The sequence below is a fragment of the Octopus bimaculoides genome, chromosome 25 (assembly GCF_046866305.1).
Source record: "Octopus bimaculoides isolate indiv1 chromosome 25, ASM4686630v1, whole genome shotgun sequence".
Taxonomy (NCBI): domain Eukaryota; kingdom Metazoa; phylum Mollusca; class Cephalopoda; order Octopoda; family Octopodidae; genus Octopus; species Octopus bimaculoides.
In genome coordinates this window covers 15,252,452-15,268,625 of record NC_142952.1, presented here as the reverse complement: position 1 = coordinate 15,268,625, position 16,174 = coordinate 15,252,452, and the positions used below count along the sequence as shown (strand labels likewise).

Sequence of the window (16,174 nt, the reverse complement as noted above, 5' to 3'; positions counted from 1 at the left end):
TTTTTTATTCAAATTGTGATCTTTCCATAAAGACTGAAGTAAATCAATTATCAGGACCCAATCCTTCAAAATTTATGTAACATTTCACTTCACATGAAAGATGCTTTGATTGGTCCTACTAAATAGGAATTTCCATTTGTCCTGTTCTTCTTTTTATTCAAATTGAATTATGTAAATTAATCTTCTGATTATTGTTTTTGGCATTGGATCTGATGTTCTTTCCAATAAAGCTGGCATGCAGTTTATAGGTAACATCAGTTCAATAATGCTAATATTTCAGCTTTCTATCAGCTTGGAATTTCAGACATTAACCCTACATTGCATGAATTATTAAGGCCATATACAAAAAATGATTTTTACTGAAAAAACCCATCAAAATCCATAACTGGGAAATGAATCTTTGCAAATTTTTACGCAAGTGTGAATATTTTGGGCTTTGTTAATTTAAAGCAACATTATGCAAAGAAGGCAAATAAAAACATAGCTAAATACTTGAAACGTAATTTATTATCACATCAAGGCTATCTAAAAACACAAGGACAATAAAAAGTGTCTACTTGATATATGGGAAAACAAAAGCTGCAGTCATTTGGAAATGTTTTTATTCAGCTTGAAAGTGCTTGAAACAATTTGATTTTGTATTGTGACAGATAACCCTTGCAATACTCACAACTTGGGTTCTTACATCTACCCTTTTTACTGCTTTCCATATACTGGGGCCAGTGATCTATACCATCCATGTGGATTGACCTATTTGGCATTGGCGCTATTGATCCTCTGGACTTTTGGCCAGTATGTCTTTCCACTTTGCTTAGTGACGGGTGTCCTCTTTTGGCTGACTTGGATTTACCTGATCTCACAAGTGACTCAGAAATTCTCATCTTGAAATCTAAGTTTTATATTTGATGCATTCTCAGGTTCATTACAGCAAATATGTCATGATTGTAGCACAATCTCATTGAGAAAGTGGAAAATAAGTCATTTTTTTTTCCTGTTAAAGCTCAATATCTCATTCAGTAAATCTATCTTGCCCATAAATTTGTTGTATATGTTAACAATTGAATGGCATGAGATGGTTATACAACACTTTTCTTTTCTGTCAAATCTGGAGATTTCAAGGGTTAGATTGACTGCGTCATATCTTAGTAACAATAATGCCACTGTTATCAAACCAATTTACTGTATGTAACTCTACACCATTAAATTTGGTTGGCCACTACCTTTTTTCTTTAATGCTGCATCTGATGACAGCTTACAACAAGAGAAATGGTTGGCATGTACTGTACCAACACAGGCTATACCCTGTTCATGTAGGGTCTTTACAGGATCAGCACCTTACACCAGTTGTCGAAATACAGCTTGTGCCAATTGTTTCTTGGTATATTTTGCAGCAAAATCATCACAATATTTCCTAAAGCTTTTAAGTCTGGCTGATTTGGGCAGGTTCCAACTGCACCAGTGTAGACTTCAAGTCCATCTATTCCTGACTATACATACAACTTTTTTTAGTTTCTAGAGGTTATATTGCTTGATTTCAGATTTACCTTTGAAAAGAAGCATTTCCTTGTTAATGCATCACCTTTCACATGGATTAATTTCTGCAGACTTCTTTTTCAATGAGTCAACAGTCTAACCTTATACAGTCTTAAGGACAAGCCAGATTGTCATTGGAGTGTAAAAACTCAATTTTTTTCGAAATGATCTAGTCACAACACTGGCAATTGGATTCTCATCATTATTATAATTACTGTCAGATGACAATTCACTTTCCTCTGATACATTCATTGGTGGAATATGTGGTAGCTTTTGTGCAATGAGAGGAAGTACTTTCTTTTTACCATAGAAACTGCTGCAGTTCATTTGAAAGGTGATGATAGTGCAAGGCTTTATAAAATTGCTCAGAAAAAGCTGAAATTCTCAATTTGTACATTCAATCACTTTCAGCATGTAATTATGCTAGAATGCAGTGTTGCTTTAAAGTAACAAAGCATACAAATAACATTCTGCATGCTTTTCTATCAAGACCCATGAACAATTTTACTTAGTGAAAGAATGCTTTTACTTGTGAAATTGTAAAAAATTAAAAATTGTTTATGCCTCATAACTTTGAAGTTTTACAGCTTAACTCTTTTGATACCAACCCGGCTGAAACCGCCTCTGGCTCTGTAGTACAAATGTCTTGTTTTCAGAAGTTGTGAATTAAAATCTTCCACCAAACCTTAGTCGCAATTTATGTTCTTAACATTAGCTTAATGATAACTAAGTTATTTTACTAAATTTTTTGTTATATTTAAAGTTAAATGAAATAAACACAGTGCATCTTAACAGAAATATGGTAACAAAAGGGTTAAAGTTTGTCATCATCACCACCATCTAGTGTCCATTTTCTATGATGGCATGGGTAAACGGGTTTGACTGGGACTTGTAAGCCAGAGAGCTGCAACCGACTCCAGTCTTGTTTTGGTTCGGTTTCTACAGCTGGATGCCCTTAATGCCAGCCATTACAGAGTATACTGGGTGACTTTTTAAGTGACACTGGCATGGGTGCCTTTCATGTATCACTGGCACTGGCTACGATTACAATTTCGTTTAGCTGTGAGACCAGTGTCCCATCAGTATTTGCACGTTTTCACAAAGTCTGGTGATTGTTTTGAAATATAGAATGTAAGTTTTTGCCATAAAGCCTTGTTTACACTTAGAATTTCCATTCAAAAAGGTAAAATTGCTGTTTCTTTAAATTAACAATATGAATTTAAGCTTTTTTTTTTTTGTTTTGTTGCTTTAAATACACAGAATGCAGTATAGGGTTAAGTACCCCTAGACTATGTTCTACACTGTACCTCCAGCTTTTACAGTCAGATATGTGATCTACTCTACCTATGTTAGCATGAAAGCCTTTATATATTCTTCTACTTGTTTCAATCATTTGACTGGCTATGCTGGAGCACTGCCTTATAGGTTTTTTTTTTAGTCACAGAAATTGACTCCAGTACTTGTTCTTTGTAAGCCTCATACTTATTCTATCAGTTTCTTTTGCTGAACCACTAAGTTACAGGTACGTAAACACACCAACATCGGTTGTCAAGCAATTGTGGAGTGACACACACAAATATTACGTATGTAGACAAGCTTTGTTTCTGTCTACCAAATCCATTCATAAGGCTTAGGTCAGCCTGAGGCTATAGTAGAAGACACTTATCCATGGTGCCATGCAGTGGAACTGAACCCAGAACCATGCTTGCATATGTAGAAAAAAGAGGAATGTTATTTGCTGTTTGTAAATGTGGAAACAAGGGTTTTTTCTTCTGTACTTAATAATTTCAGGATGTTGTTCTGGTGTAGCATCTTTAATTTTTTTCTTGGAAGATCTTCTGTTCTTCATAATGTTGTTCAACAACTGTGTTTATGGCTTCCAGGTGACAATTAAAAATCTTGATTCTGATATGGTCTAGAGATTCTAAACTATAGTGTTACCTAGCTCATATAACTTGCTTTTGAAATCATATTAAACTTTCGTCTACTTTGCATATAAACCAAACTGTTACCTTCTGTTTGGTTGGCTTTACAGGCACATATTTGATAGAATGTTAGCCTATCCCTGAATACCTTCATATACATAGAACATAATTTGATAATTCTCCATTAACATGCAACTTCTTTTGTTTAGAAGTATGTTACATAGGGATTCATAATTTGTCATCCTTTTCTTGTTGGATTGGAGTGTTTTTACATATGAAAGTACTGCATCAAGGTCATTAAACAATCTGTTCATAAGACAGGTATTGTGAAAACTACCACCAATATATTAATCTGAGTTCCAATAATTGATTATTCTTGATAATTGCTATATTATCATGAAAATATTGTTGCTTTAGAAAATTAAGGGGTGTGAGTACTCATTATAAATTCTCGTCTGTTTTAATGGTTCCACACATCAATTTTATTTCAGTCTGTATCAACTAAGAAATTGTTTAAGATTACATTTCAAGAGGCAAAAAATGGCAGTTAGTCTTGTTTTGAATCCTGTGGTAGATAATGATTGGGACTAACATGAAAAAGGAAAATCACTTATAATAAATTGGTGTAAGATTTGGATCCAAGCTGTTTTGATGCCCACCCATTTGAGACTGTCCTTAGTTCTATGATACAAGCTTTGTTTTAAAATGATCTAAATTAAAATCTTCCATCAATATTTTATGTTCATTTAAATTCCAGATACTAGCTTAATAATGCTATAATTATATTATTAAATTCTTCATTATTTTCAAAATAATTGAAACAAAAGCAGTGTATTTTTCAATGAAAGTATGGTAACAAAAGGGTTAAGCATTTCTTACCATTCTGTCCCTCTCTTCAATTTTATAATCAGATAAATCAATATGGCATTCTTCATTGAGTGCTTGAAATAATTTTCCTTATTAAAATCCTTAGTATTGACATTGCCGTTTCAAACTCTATGACAGGATTCAGATAGTGCAGTCATTGAGTTGTAAAGCAAGAGATTTTAGAAGAAAGAAGGAAATTTTGACAAATATATTTGTAGTTCAATTACCTAAGAAGACAAGCTGGTGACGAAATATTGTTACAAGGGGTTAAAAATAAAACTGATGATAAACATTTATAGCAAAGCAGCAACTTTAAGGTAAAAACAGAGCTACAAGGATTGTAATTAAACACAAGCCCTTGTTTTGACAAGAATTCATGATATATGGATTCAAAAGCAAGGTGTACTTAGTATTGGTTAGAGACAGAAAAGATGAATGATATTTAGCGGAAATTCCATTGAAACATTTTGGAAATTTAATATTCTCCCACAGAAACATGAAAAACTTATCTTTCAGAAGGATACTCTTGGAAAAACATTCTGTATGTTTGTTGTTCAGAAATCTTGAGATATCTTCACTTAGTAAGCTACAATCATTGACTGTTGTAATGAGTTCATCATTGGGAAAACTGGTAACACAGAGACATTATGATGCAGAAAAATATCATCTCATTTGGTAGATTATTCAACATATGGTGCATGACATAGTTGTTAGGATGTTGGGCTAACAATCTTAAGATTATTAGTTTGATTTCCTGGATTGGATAGCAGGTTGTGTCCTTGAACAAGGCGCTTCATTTTACATTGCTCCTGTCTACTGAGTTGAACTGTGTGCCTGCCAAGTGCTTGCGTAGCCCTTTTTGTTTTCAGCTGCTACATCCTGAATGCTCTGCTAGAGTGAGGAATGAGATGGTGTATATATCAGCTTGGAATTACATAGACAACTAAATTAGTGAAACCATTGTACAAGCTACCAACTCATTCATGATTCTGAGTAACAGCTAGAATTTGTTGATGGCCTCCATTTGCAGAACCTGTATCCAGTTCACAATGAGTAATTAGCAAATATCACGAAACATTTTAGAAGCAAGGATAAATGTAATACATAACTATAGTTTCTCTTTTCCCCCACTCACTTCTACTCACCTTGTACCTTGAGGAGCTACCTAGACATCTCACCACCACTCGAACTGCAGCCATGCTGGAGCACTGCTGTTAGCTTTGCTACATTTTCATTACTTGAAACCTCCTCTGCTATGTGACATTTGGTGAATGAGGGAGTTCAAGTTTGCTGCCCTCATCTGTGTTTTCTGTAATGAGGTAAACTCATCCAGAACTTTTGACAGGAAGAGATCCAGTTTTGTTTTGAAGACACCTACATCCACACCATGCCAGTCTCTCAGGCTTTCAAGAAGGATATTGAAAAGCTGTGGGTCCTTAGAACCCAAGCTTTTGCAGTATCTAGTCCTAATTCTTGATGGATATGTTGGAATCTTTGGCACTATATTCAGTGGTACTCCATTCTACTGTTTGTGTAATTTTCAATGATTAAGTTTGGTACAAGTTCTTCCAGCATTTTCTAGATGTATATCACTGCATATCTTTTCTGCCTTCATTCTAGGAAGTAGTCTTAACTTTTTCAGCCTTTTCCAGTAGCAGACATGTTGCATTGAGATGATCTTCTTTAGGTAGCTTCACTGGATTGCTTCAAGTTCCGCTGTTAATTTTACGCTGTGTGGTGACCATAGTTGGGAGTAGTAGTCTAAGCAGCTGAGGACATATGTCCTCCAGAGGATCATCATTTCTTGTTCTTTCATTTTGAAAGTTCTAAGGACATATCTGGCTAGCTGTCTGACTTTTATTGCCAACTTAGTACTTGTGTCAGTGTATTGATTTTGATTCAGAGATTACAATTCAGTCTGGGTCAGTGTATCCAATCTGCATTTCATTCAGCTTTGTGTGTTGGTAGTGCAGGGCTTGGAATTTTCTTGCATTAAACTGCATGTTGTTGTCCTCAGCTCACCTGTATATTGCATCCAACTCCTGTTTGCAGGTGTGCAATATCTCCACGGTTCAGTATCGTCTGCATAGCTAGCAATGATGGCCATCTGAGAAGCTGAGGGCATGTGTGAGAGTGCCACTATGAATAGCAGTGGCCCTAAGACCACTTGCTGTTTGCATTTCTTGAAAGGTGGCTCCATTGGCTAGTACTGCCTGGCTTCTATCTTTTAAAAAGTCGTGTAGTTACTGTCCAAGTTTTCTGACAATACCAAGATAATGCAGCTTGTGCATATCATACCATGGTTGACTTTATCAAAGGCTTTTGTAAAGTCAAGATACACAACTGATACTTCTTATATCCAGTTTTTCTTTTAGGATGCTTACTTTGTCATAGAAGCATGATGGCCTTGTTTCTTTCAATCCTTTGCATGTCCTCTGTAGTCATAGCCCATGTTTCGCTACCATGTAGCATGGCTGTAGATACACAGGTATCATATGATCTGCCTTTCATTTTGAGGGAGAGGTTCTTTGTTACCAGCAAAGGTAGTAGCTCTCTGAACTTTGCCCAGCCTGTTGTTCTAGCAACTTCACTTTGTTTTCCTATTTACTAGGACTTTGGTCTTAGCTAAATTAACTCTTAGGCCCGTAGATTCCAGACCTTGCTTCCACACTTGAAACTTCCTCTTGAGTTCATCACCTTACAGACTTGTACTGCTCTCACCAACCATCTATCTTTAGTTTTGTATACCTATGTATATACATATACTTGTGTGTTTGCATAAAGGTTAAAGTTGTGGTTGAGAAAAATTAGCTGAGATGGAGGACTGGAGACCATTTGAATATTATAAAAGAGTTACCTGTATCATGGTTATTTGTGTCAAGTATCAAATTACCGACATCATAACTACTGTTCAATGCTCTCTGAACAGTGTGAAGACCGTAAGATATGACATGGATATCTGCAACAGAGACTGGAAAGTTGTGCCCAGCTGGATGGGACACAGCAGGCATTCTGAATGCATCTGCTGGGCAAGGTGATGGAAGATCCGAGCAAGAGAATCTGGGCTTTGGCAAGAAAGATGAGCGTTGGAGTAACCATCATGAAGCTGGCTCTGAACAAGGACCTTTGCAACTACTTGGGCAAGGGGTAAATTTTGATGGCCAAGAAGTGCTTGATAAAGGCAAAGAAACTCTTGAATAAGCTGAGGTATGCCGTTGAGCCAGGGATGATCTGGTTCTTCTCTTATGAAGAGAACATTTGCCAGGACCAGTTGCTCAATATCCAGAACAACAGGCATTCCTACTATCCATGTGGCATCCCACATATCACGGAAACTAAGCTCTCTCAAACTGTGCTGGTGACGTTATGCTGCCCACATTTCAGAACTGGTCCTTAAGCTCAGTTCAGATGGTCATGTGAAGCTTCTGGAGATTGTGGTGAAACCTTGGCTGGAGAGGATTGCTGCTGGAAGGCCATATATGTGGCAGCAGGATTTGGCTCTATGCTATACTTCTGGAAAGAGTCAGAACAGAATGTTGGAGAGTTCCTGTGACTTCACCAGTCCCAATTTCTGGCCTCCTTGTTCTTTCGACTGTAATCCCTTGGATTATTATATGGAGCATGCTTGAGAAAGACATCTTGAGATCAGCCTTCACAGTCTCTTTATTCCACAAGCTCCTTCCACGTTTAGTGATCAGCATTTCTTTATACAGTTGTCCTCATCTATCTGCATCACATGACTATGCTGGTGCTATCTTCTCTCTTGCACACCACATTTGATGTATCTTATGCTCAATTTTTCTCTCCATGCATTTGTACTTTGTCGTACATGCTCAATGACTTTGCACATCCAGTAGAGCATGCTAGTTTCATTTCTTTCTGGTCTTCACACATCCTCTATTCACAGCCGAAGTTTAACAACCATATAGCATTGCTGGTCATACACAAGTATTGTACAATCTGCCTCTCACTCTTGTCTATGCATATTTAAATTTGTCTGTGTATATGTATGTGTGTATCTGTGTGTGTGTGTGTGTGTGTGTGTATATGTATATATATATATATATATATGTATATATATATATATATATATAATTAATGAGGGATTATCAGTCCAGGAAAAATACTTTATAAGCTCTCTGTTAGTACACCAGGCTAACAGTATTGTTTAGATTAGTAAAGAACTCTGCATATTCTTGTGGCAGGGTCTGAGGTTACCGTTCATCAACATTCCATATTGTAAATCTGTGGTTGTGCTCCAGTTATACTGGTCTTCATACAGAGTAGTGTACAAAAGGCATAAATATTGGTTCTTACATATTTTTCTTTGTTGTAGTAAATATGACTTACAGCTGTTTCCAGTAGTCGTTATAGGTTTGTTGTTGATAGGTTTACTCAGTTAGCCCATTGATCAGTTGAGAAAAGTTGAATGACCTAGAAAATTGTTACTTTTGTCAATCATTTCTGGTTATAACTAAGTGGAACACTTGGTTTACAACCAGAAATGACTGACAAAAGTAGCATTAATTTTCTAGGTTGTTCAATTTTTCTCAACTGATCAGTGGGCCAATTGAGTAAATCTATCAATAACATACCTATAATGAACATTGGAAACAGCTGTAAGTCAAATTTACTACAATAAAGGAAAATATGTAATGATCATTATTTATGCTTTGTCCTGTATGTATCTACATGCTTGCTGTCCACTGTGAAAGCATGTCCAAGTTTCTTGACATATATCGTCTTAGTAAAGAAAAGACTTTTTTGATGTCATTCATTTCCACTTCTCTCCTTAAGTGGAACCAACAGACTTAGTAGTTCTAAGTTAATGTGTATTTTTGAATACAGAAAGTGAAATACCATATTATATACTTCCAAGATACAGTGATCCTTCGATTGTCTTATTAAAGAAACACTGAAGCCTATTGGTAATTGTACAATTTTCGGTTTATGAAAGAAGTGACTTTAATTCATAGAGCTGTTGGTAGCTGTGGCTTTATCTTGTATCCGAGAATTTAGTTTCTTCTTTGCTGAACGCTTCTGTTATAGAAATGGAATTGATGACTAAGTGGACCAATTCTTGCATAGAGGAGTTGATGGCATTGTCTGCATGGTAATGTTGGTGGAGAATGAAGTTGATTTTTTGTTGAGCCTTTGACTCCTGTCATTTGATTCCCCCCCCCCTTCTCTCCAGGTGGTTTTGAAGTTTTTGCTTCTGATGGTGATGGAGCATCGTTACTTTGTATGGTCTCAGGCTTGTGTTTCAAACAATTTATGCTGAAGTCCAGTGACTTTCAGTGTTGCTTTGAGTTGGTCCTTGTATCTGCGAAGAGGGAAACCTTGTGGTTTTTTCCCTGAGGTGTTCCCACTGAATAAGACTTTGTGTGGGAACCTTGACTCTTCCATTCTTGTTACATGTCCTGACTATTGAAAACTGTTTCATGATCAGTGATTCGATGCTTTCATTGTTGAATCTTTCCAGGATTTTGTTGGTCACATAGTGTTCCCATTGGAATATTGATGCTGTAATTCTCTAGCAGAAATGAAAGCTCACCATGTACCATTTATCTTCTCCCCTACTTTTTTTTCCACAGCATTTTGCTGCTCTTATGTTACACAAATATAGTAGATTATTGAATAAAAATTACAATTCTAATTCTTCATTAATTTTGTAAAGAATATGGTTTTACTAAAACTATGTATTTATTAAAAGCGGCAGTTGTCTTAAGTTGATAGGATTTTATCCTGTCAATGGTGTTAAGTAGTATTTTTCTTGATTCTGAACTCTTGATACATTTTGAAAATAAGGATGTCAGTTTTAAATTTTGGCTCAAGGCCAGCAATTTCGAGGGAGGGGCTAAGGTACCAGTTCTCGTTAGTATTTTGTTTTGGTTTTATCAGTGGGACATTAAGCTTCACAATTATAAGAACATGTTCTGTTAATAGTTGATGGAACAGGGTTACAAGTTTAAAATATGTATTGGTTATCTAGTTTATCTAGTCTGCAGTACTGGCAGTTTCTTTTCATTCTTCAAATTACTGAGGTGTGAATATCACATTTTTAAAATCTGTTTTTTTTTTTTATTGCAATAGCTTTTGTGTAGGAAATTCTTGATAATAGTGCTTGAAAAATACATTTTGAAGACCTATTTATTCTTTGTTTACATTTTTTTAGACTAGTTATTAGTATAGATAGAAACAAATTTTTTTCTGACTTGTGTGAAAATATGTTTAAAAAAAAATCACCAATACCCATTTTTAGTGTTGGTGTATGTTGATTGCTTATGGGATATTTATAGTGCTGTCCCTATTGGATTAACACCCTTTTACCACATGATCTTTTTATAAAGAATTAGATCTCCATAATTGTCTCAACTTTAAATTTAAAGTCTTTCCTTAAAATTCCACCCCTTTAAAGATTGTCTATTACAAACTATGCAGAGCACAGTTGTCACTCCATGAGGTATTTTCAAAATACCCGTATTACAAGCAATTATCACAAATAATTACATTAAAAAGAATTAATATGAATAGAACCCAAGTGAATATGTCATCGTTTGTATATGATAAATCTCAGAAAACTCTTCTGTTATTGAGTTTAACACTTCTGTTTTTTGTGAGGAATTTTCTCATGAATCTCTTTAGAATTCTTATTTTTGAATGAAATTTTGCGGAAATACATTTTTATTGGTATACATATGTATGATCATTATATCAATAAAATTTTTTTAAAAGCAAAAATTATTTAGTGGATGAAATATTTTAGACAGATTTATGAGAAAACAAAGTCAGGAATGGAGAAGGATAAGCTAAAACTCTACCCCTCTATACCCATTTTTTATTTTATCAACATTATTGTAATCTACACACTTGAAAATGTATTTCTAAAAGTTCATAAAAACAATATGCATTTGTCAGAAAGAGTAGGTGGATGGGCCATGCACACACACACACACACACGAAATTAATAAACTTTTACTCTTGTTTAGGGTATTTTTTTTTCTAAAGCAGCTAGCAATGTTTTGTTAGTCACTGATTAAATAGTTATATTTGTGTTTGTGTGAAGTTCCATCATATATATTTTTCACAATTTTGAATAGCTGTTTCAGTTTAATTAAAATGCCTGGTACTCCAGCCTCTGTAAATATAATTCTTTCACTCTCCCTTACATTTAATGTCTCCAACTGCTACTCATACCCTCTCCATCTGCCATTTAAGTCTGTCTCTACCAAGTGTGACTGCGAACAAAAATATATTTGCGTTTTATTACATGTGATAAATTCTAAAATATTCATGTAAATTATATATATATATATATATATATATAAAACCTATATGTAGTGATGGCTCAGTGGTTAAGAAATTCATTTTGCAACCATGTAGTCTTAGGTTCAGTTCCAGTGAGTGGCCGGTTGGGCAATTGTCTTTTACTGTTGCTTTGATCTGTGAGAAAAATTGGTAGACTAAAATTACATAGAAGCCCATCATTGTATGTGTGACGAAGCTGGTAGACATTACATTTGTAACTTTGCACAGTAGTGAAACCCCACCCCCACCCCATGTAAAAATAGGAAAGTGATAGGGAAGTGCACCTGATTGTAAAACTACTGCCTCTAATGAGTCCATGGACAGTTAAACAGTTGTACATTTGTACTCTGTATTCAAGAAAGGAAATACAAGGACAATGAAAATACTATAACAGAAAGCGAGTAGTGAGATTGGGAAATGCTTCTAACTATATTATAATCTATTTGTGGTGTGGTAATGAGAGATTTCTGTTTGGGGAAATCAAAAAATTTTTTTTTAAATTCTGTTTGTTGGAAATATTTCGTCATATTTAGGGATAAAATCTATAAAATTTTGCTGATATCTTTTCTGGTGAACTCTCAGTCTCTGAAAAAGTATGATCTCCTGTATGTTGCAGTCTTTACAGCCTCCTTCTCCATATACAGGCTGTTTGGGCTAAATTTGAAAGTTTGCTTAAATGGAAAAGAAAACACAATATCCCATCTAAAAATAAAAGTACTTTAAAAAACTCAAATATCAATTAGATTATGGCTGAGAGATATGTTTGCTCAAAGTAGAAGCCCTCAGCTTCCACCATGGCTTCAAGATACCCTTGGATTCTGTCACATGCAGTCCTCATTGTGTCCTTGGGAAGATCAAGCACCTCCTTGGTCTTGGCCACCAGCTCAGCCTTGGTATTGCAGGCAGAGCGGTTAGTATCTTTCTCGACCACACCCCGCATTGTAATCTATGGAATTACAATTGGAAGAATCAGGAAGCTAGAAATTGTGGCTGGTGAAACTGTAGAAAGTCTCTAACAACCACGTATAGCAAGGAGTTGAATTCTGCTGCTACATATATGGCCTTCCAGCAGGGTTTGACTGTAGTCTCTAATAGCTTCACATAGTCATCTAAATTGAGCCTAAGACCCTGTTCAAAGATGTGGGGCAGCATGACATTACTGTTGCTGGAGATGCACACAAACACCATCACAGTTTGAGAGAACTTGGTTTTCATGACACCCATGTTACATCTTACAGCCTTTATAGTGTTCGGAGGGCAGTGAGTAATAATGAATTTGGCATTTCAATACCTGGCACAAATCGTTATGATACAGGCAACTCTTTTCCGATATTCAAATGGTTTCCAGTCTGCCATGTCTGCTAACTTTTTTCTCAACTACAACTTTAATCTTTATACTCTCCAACACCGTTGACTGTTCACCAACACATCAAAGTGGTTCTGAAAAAGAGACAAAAATTGAAAGACTACAGTAATCAATGTTTTTCCCTTTATGACAGGGTGTGATTTGAGGACTTCAGTTAAAAATGTGGAATCCTTAATTGTTACAGAAATTGCACTGTCTCATGGTCTTTTCATGTTCTTTTATGGCAGAAGCATAGTTAATAATTGGACTAAAAATGAGTATTTTAATTCTTACCTTGTTTTCTAAAGAGTATTGTTTTACTAAAATGTTCTGTTATTGCAGTAGGCTTAGTTAATAGGGTCTCTGCTGTTACCAGTGCTCAACCATATTGTCTTGTTGACAATCTTTATCATCACTATCATGAATGTTTAATGTCCTAGAAATTTAGGACATGGGTACCTACCCTTTGAAGTGACTTCTGGATTTGTTTGTACTCTGTTGAAGGATTAAATGAGTACTTCTGTATTGAAATTGGGGGCTGGGAGTGGTGGTTGATAAAAAGGAGCATTGAAGGTTCATTTAGGTTTTGGTGAAAGGAATATAACGATTTTGATTTCATACAGACTTGAGATTGCATTTTTAATTGAGGATATATATATATATATATATATATATATATATAAATAATTGGTGGTGGTGATGTTTAGCTCATGTCAACTTTGAAAGGCATTCCAGCTATGATCATCCCATGTTTTTAAGGATATCTTGGACAACAACATCTAATGTATTCTTCAAGACTGTATGGTGTGATCTGGGAAAATTTGGCTGCTATTTCTAACAGGTTGAGCAATCCTGGGGGTTTTGAAAAGGGGGCACATTTGATTTGGAAGCTAAGTAACTGCCATGGAAATATAAGGACCTTTCTCTAAAATGGTTTTATTTAGTTGTAAATAAACCCACTCATAACCCAGTAGTGGTGGGCATGTAGTAGTAGTAGTAGTAGTTGTAGTAGTAGCAGCAAGGAGTAGTGGATCTGTAACTGATGCTTGCACGTGTCAGAAAATGGACAAGCTCCATGTCCAGTGTGATTGGGTGAAGTGGAAGGGAGGATGGGAACTTTCTTCATAAATTGAAAGTTGTTTATATTTGACCTTTGCTTTTTTTTCTTTTTTTTCTTCTTCAATGTCAGTTAAGTTTTATATGAATATATTTACTTATTTTACAGGTATTTAAATTAGGGGATGAACCTAAACCGGTTGTCTGCCTATGGCCGACCAATCTGAAAGTTATCTTGGGGGGTCTCGCAGACGATCACATCGGCAACAAGGGGGAGACAGAGAAAGTTGCACTAATACTCCTGACAACGCATTAAATAAGAATAGAAGGTAATATATCTTTTTTCCTTTCTTCTTTGAACATAATTATTCATAGTTGAATACAGTGACCATTTTTGTTCTATTAAATTTACAGCCTGTATGCAAATGTTTTCATTAATATTTTTGATTGAATTTTGTATAGATTACTGTTTTTACTATGGTTAAAGTTTTAAATTTAAAACTTAGATCAAAGATTAATCAATTGGGATTGCCCATTAACACGGAATGTCATCATGTTTCTTAAACTTGAACTTGTTGGAGTTCAGTTTCAGAATTTTTATAATTTGAAATTTTTATAATTTTTTGCATACAAAGCTCTATAAAATGCAGAATATAATTTTGTGCAAATATTTTAAATTTGATTTAAAATTGATACATGCTAGAAAATGAAGAATATCCATATATATTCAAATATGAAATAGAAGCAGTGCTAGTGTAATAAACATTATCAACCACATATATGTACATTATGTATTTGCCTGTAGACTGCAATTTGGCATGGTGGAGAATACACCCAGCACTCTAAAAGAGTAACCACCATACCAGTTCGTAACCTACTGGCAAATACACATAACGTATATGTCGAGTATGTGTGGCTCTGTGATATGAAACTTGTTTCCCAACCAAATGGTTTTGGGTTCAGTTCTACTGTGTGGCACCATGGGCAAGTGTTTTCTATAACCTCAGGCCGACCAGAGCCTTGTGAGTGGATTTGGTATACGGAAACTGAAAGAAGGTCATCATATCTGTTTGTGTGTGCGTTTGTCCCCTACCACTGCTTGACAACTGGTGTTGGTGTGTTTACATCCCTGTAACATACCAGTTTAGCAAAAGGGACTGGTAAAGTACTTGGCTAAAAAAATAAATCCTGGGGTCAAATTGTTTGTCTAAAACCCTTCAAGGTGGTGCCCCAGCATGGCCACAGTCAAATGACTGAAACAAGTAAGATAACACACACACACACACACTTGATGCTTAACCTTTTTCTAACTAGTCTACCTGAGACTGTCCTTAAATTCTATGAAACAAAACTGTCTAGCTTAATTTATTTGTATGTAAGAACATTATGATGTTCAAATATCACCTTAAAGAGTTATTTTACTAAGTTTCTCCAAATTTTCAAACTAAATTGAAACATGCAGACAAGGTATTTCATCAGAAATATGGCCATATGGCATATTTATATAATAGTTCTCTGAATACATGTTTATTTTATCTCTATTGTAATTAATACATGAAAACTTCTGTCTGATATAATCAAAATAAATTCTTCAGATAATCCATTAATCCAAACCAGTGAATATTTTTCCATTAGATTGACATGTTCATCTTTTTTTTTACATAGTCATCAATGTATAACCCACACAATCTACCTATTTCCATCTGTAAGTTCCCAAAATAATAATAGATAGAAATGCAGTGTTGCTATTATTACTTCCATCTTTAACCACTACCATGATCAAAATCTCAATCCTTTCCATGCTGACTTATATGGGTTTGTCTGCAAAAGTGTAATTTCTCTCTTTAGATATTTCTCTTGTTAATTGTATCTTACTTTTCTCCATTATTTGTCTCCCTTGACCTGTTTATCATCTGGTTTACCTCACATCAGAACTAATTACAGACTCTTGAAGTTTCTTGCTACATTGTGCTTAACATAACACCTTTACTTCTACACTGTACCTCACACATAACACTCCTTGACCTCCACCCTGCACTACATGTCATTCCTTCACTCCCACACAATCTACCCCACACTGCTAATTGCTGTATAGCAACGTGTACGGCCATACTGAAGACACTCTTTACTGAAATACACT

At 35.3% G+C, this 16,174-nt stretch overlaps 1 protein-coding gene across 22 annotated transcripts in view; it reads left to right on the top strand.

Annotated features, from left to right (window-relative positions):
* LOC106882225 (E3 ubiquitin-protein ligase TRIP12) overlaps positions 1–16,174 on the top strand; it is a 135,675-nt gene that overhangs the window by 38,928 nt on the left and 80,573 nt on the right. For all 22 annotated transcript variants that reach the window (XM_089341703.1, XM_089341693.1, XM_089341705.1 and 19 more), the window contains one exon: positions 14,204–14,363. In XM_089341703.1, the coding sequence (XP_089197829.1) occupies positions 14,245–14,363 (119 nt within the window). In that variant the 5' untranslated portion in view covers positions 14,204–14,244. The remainder of the gene's footprint in view (positions 1–14,203; positions 14,364–16,174) is intronic.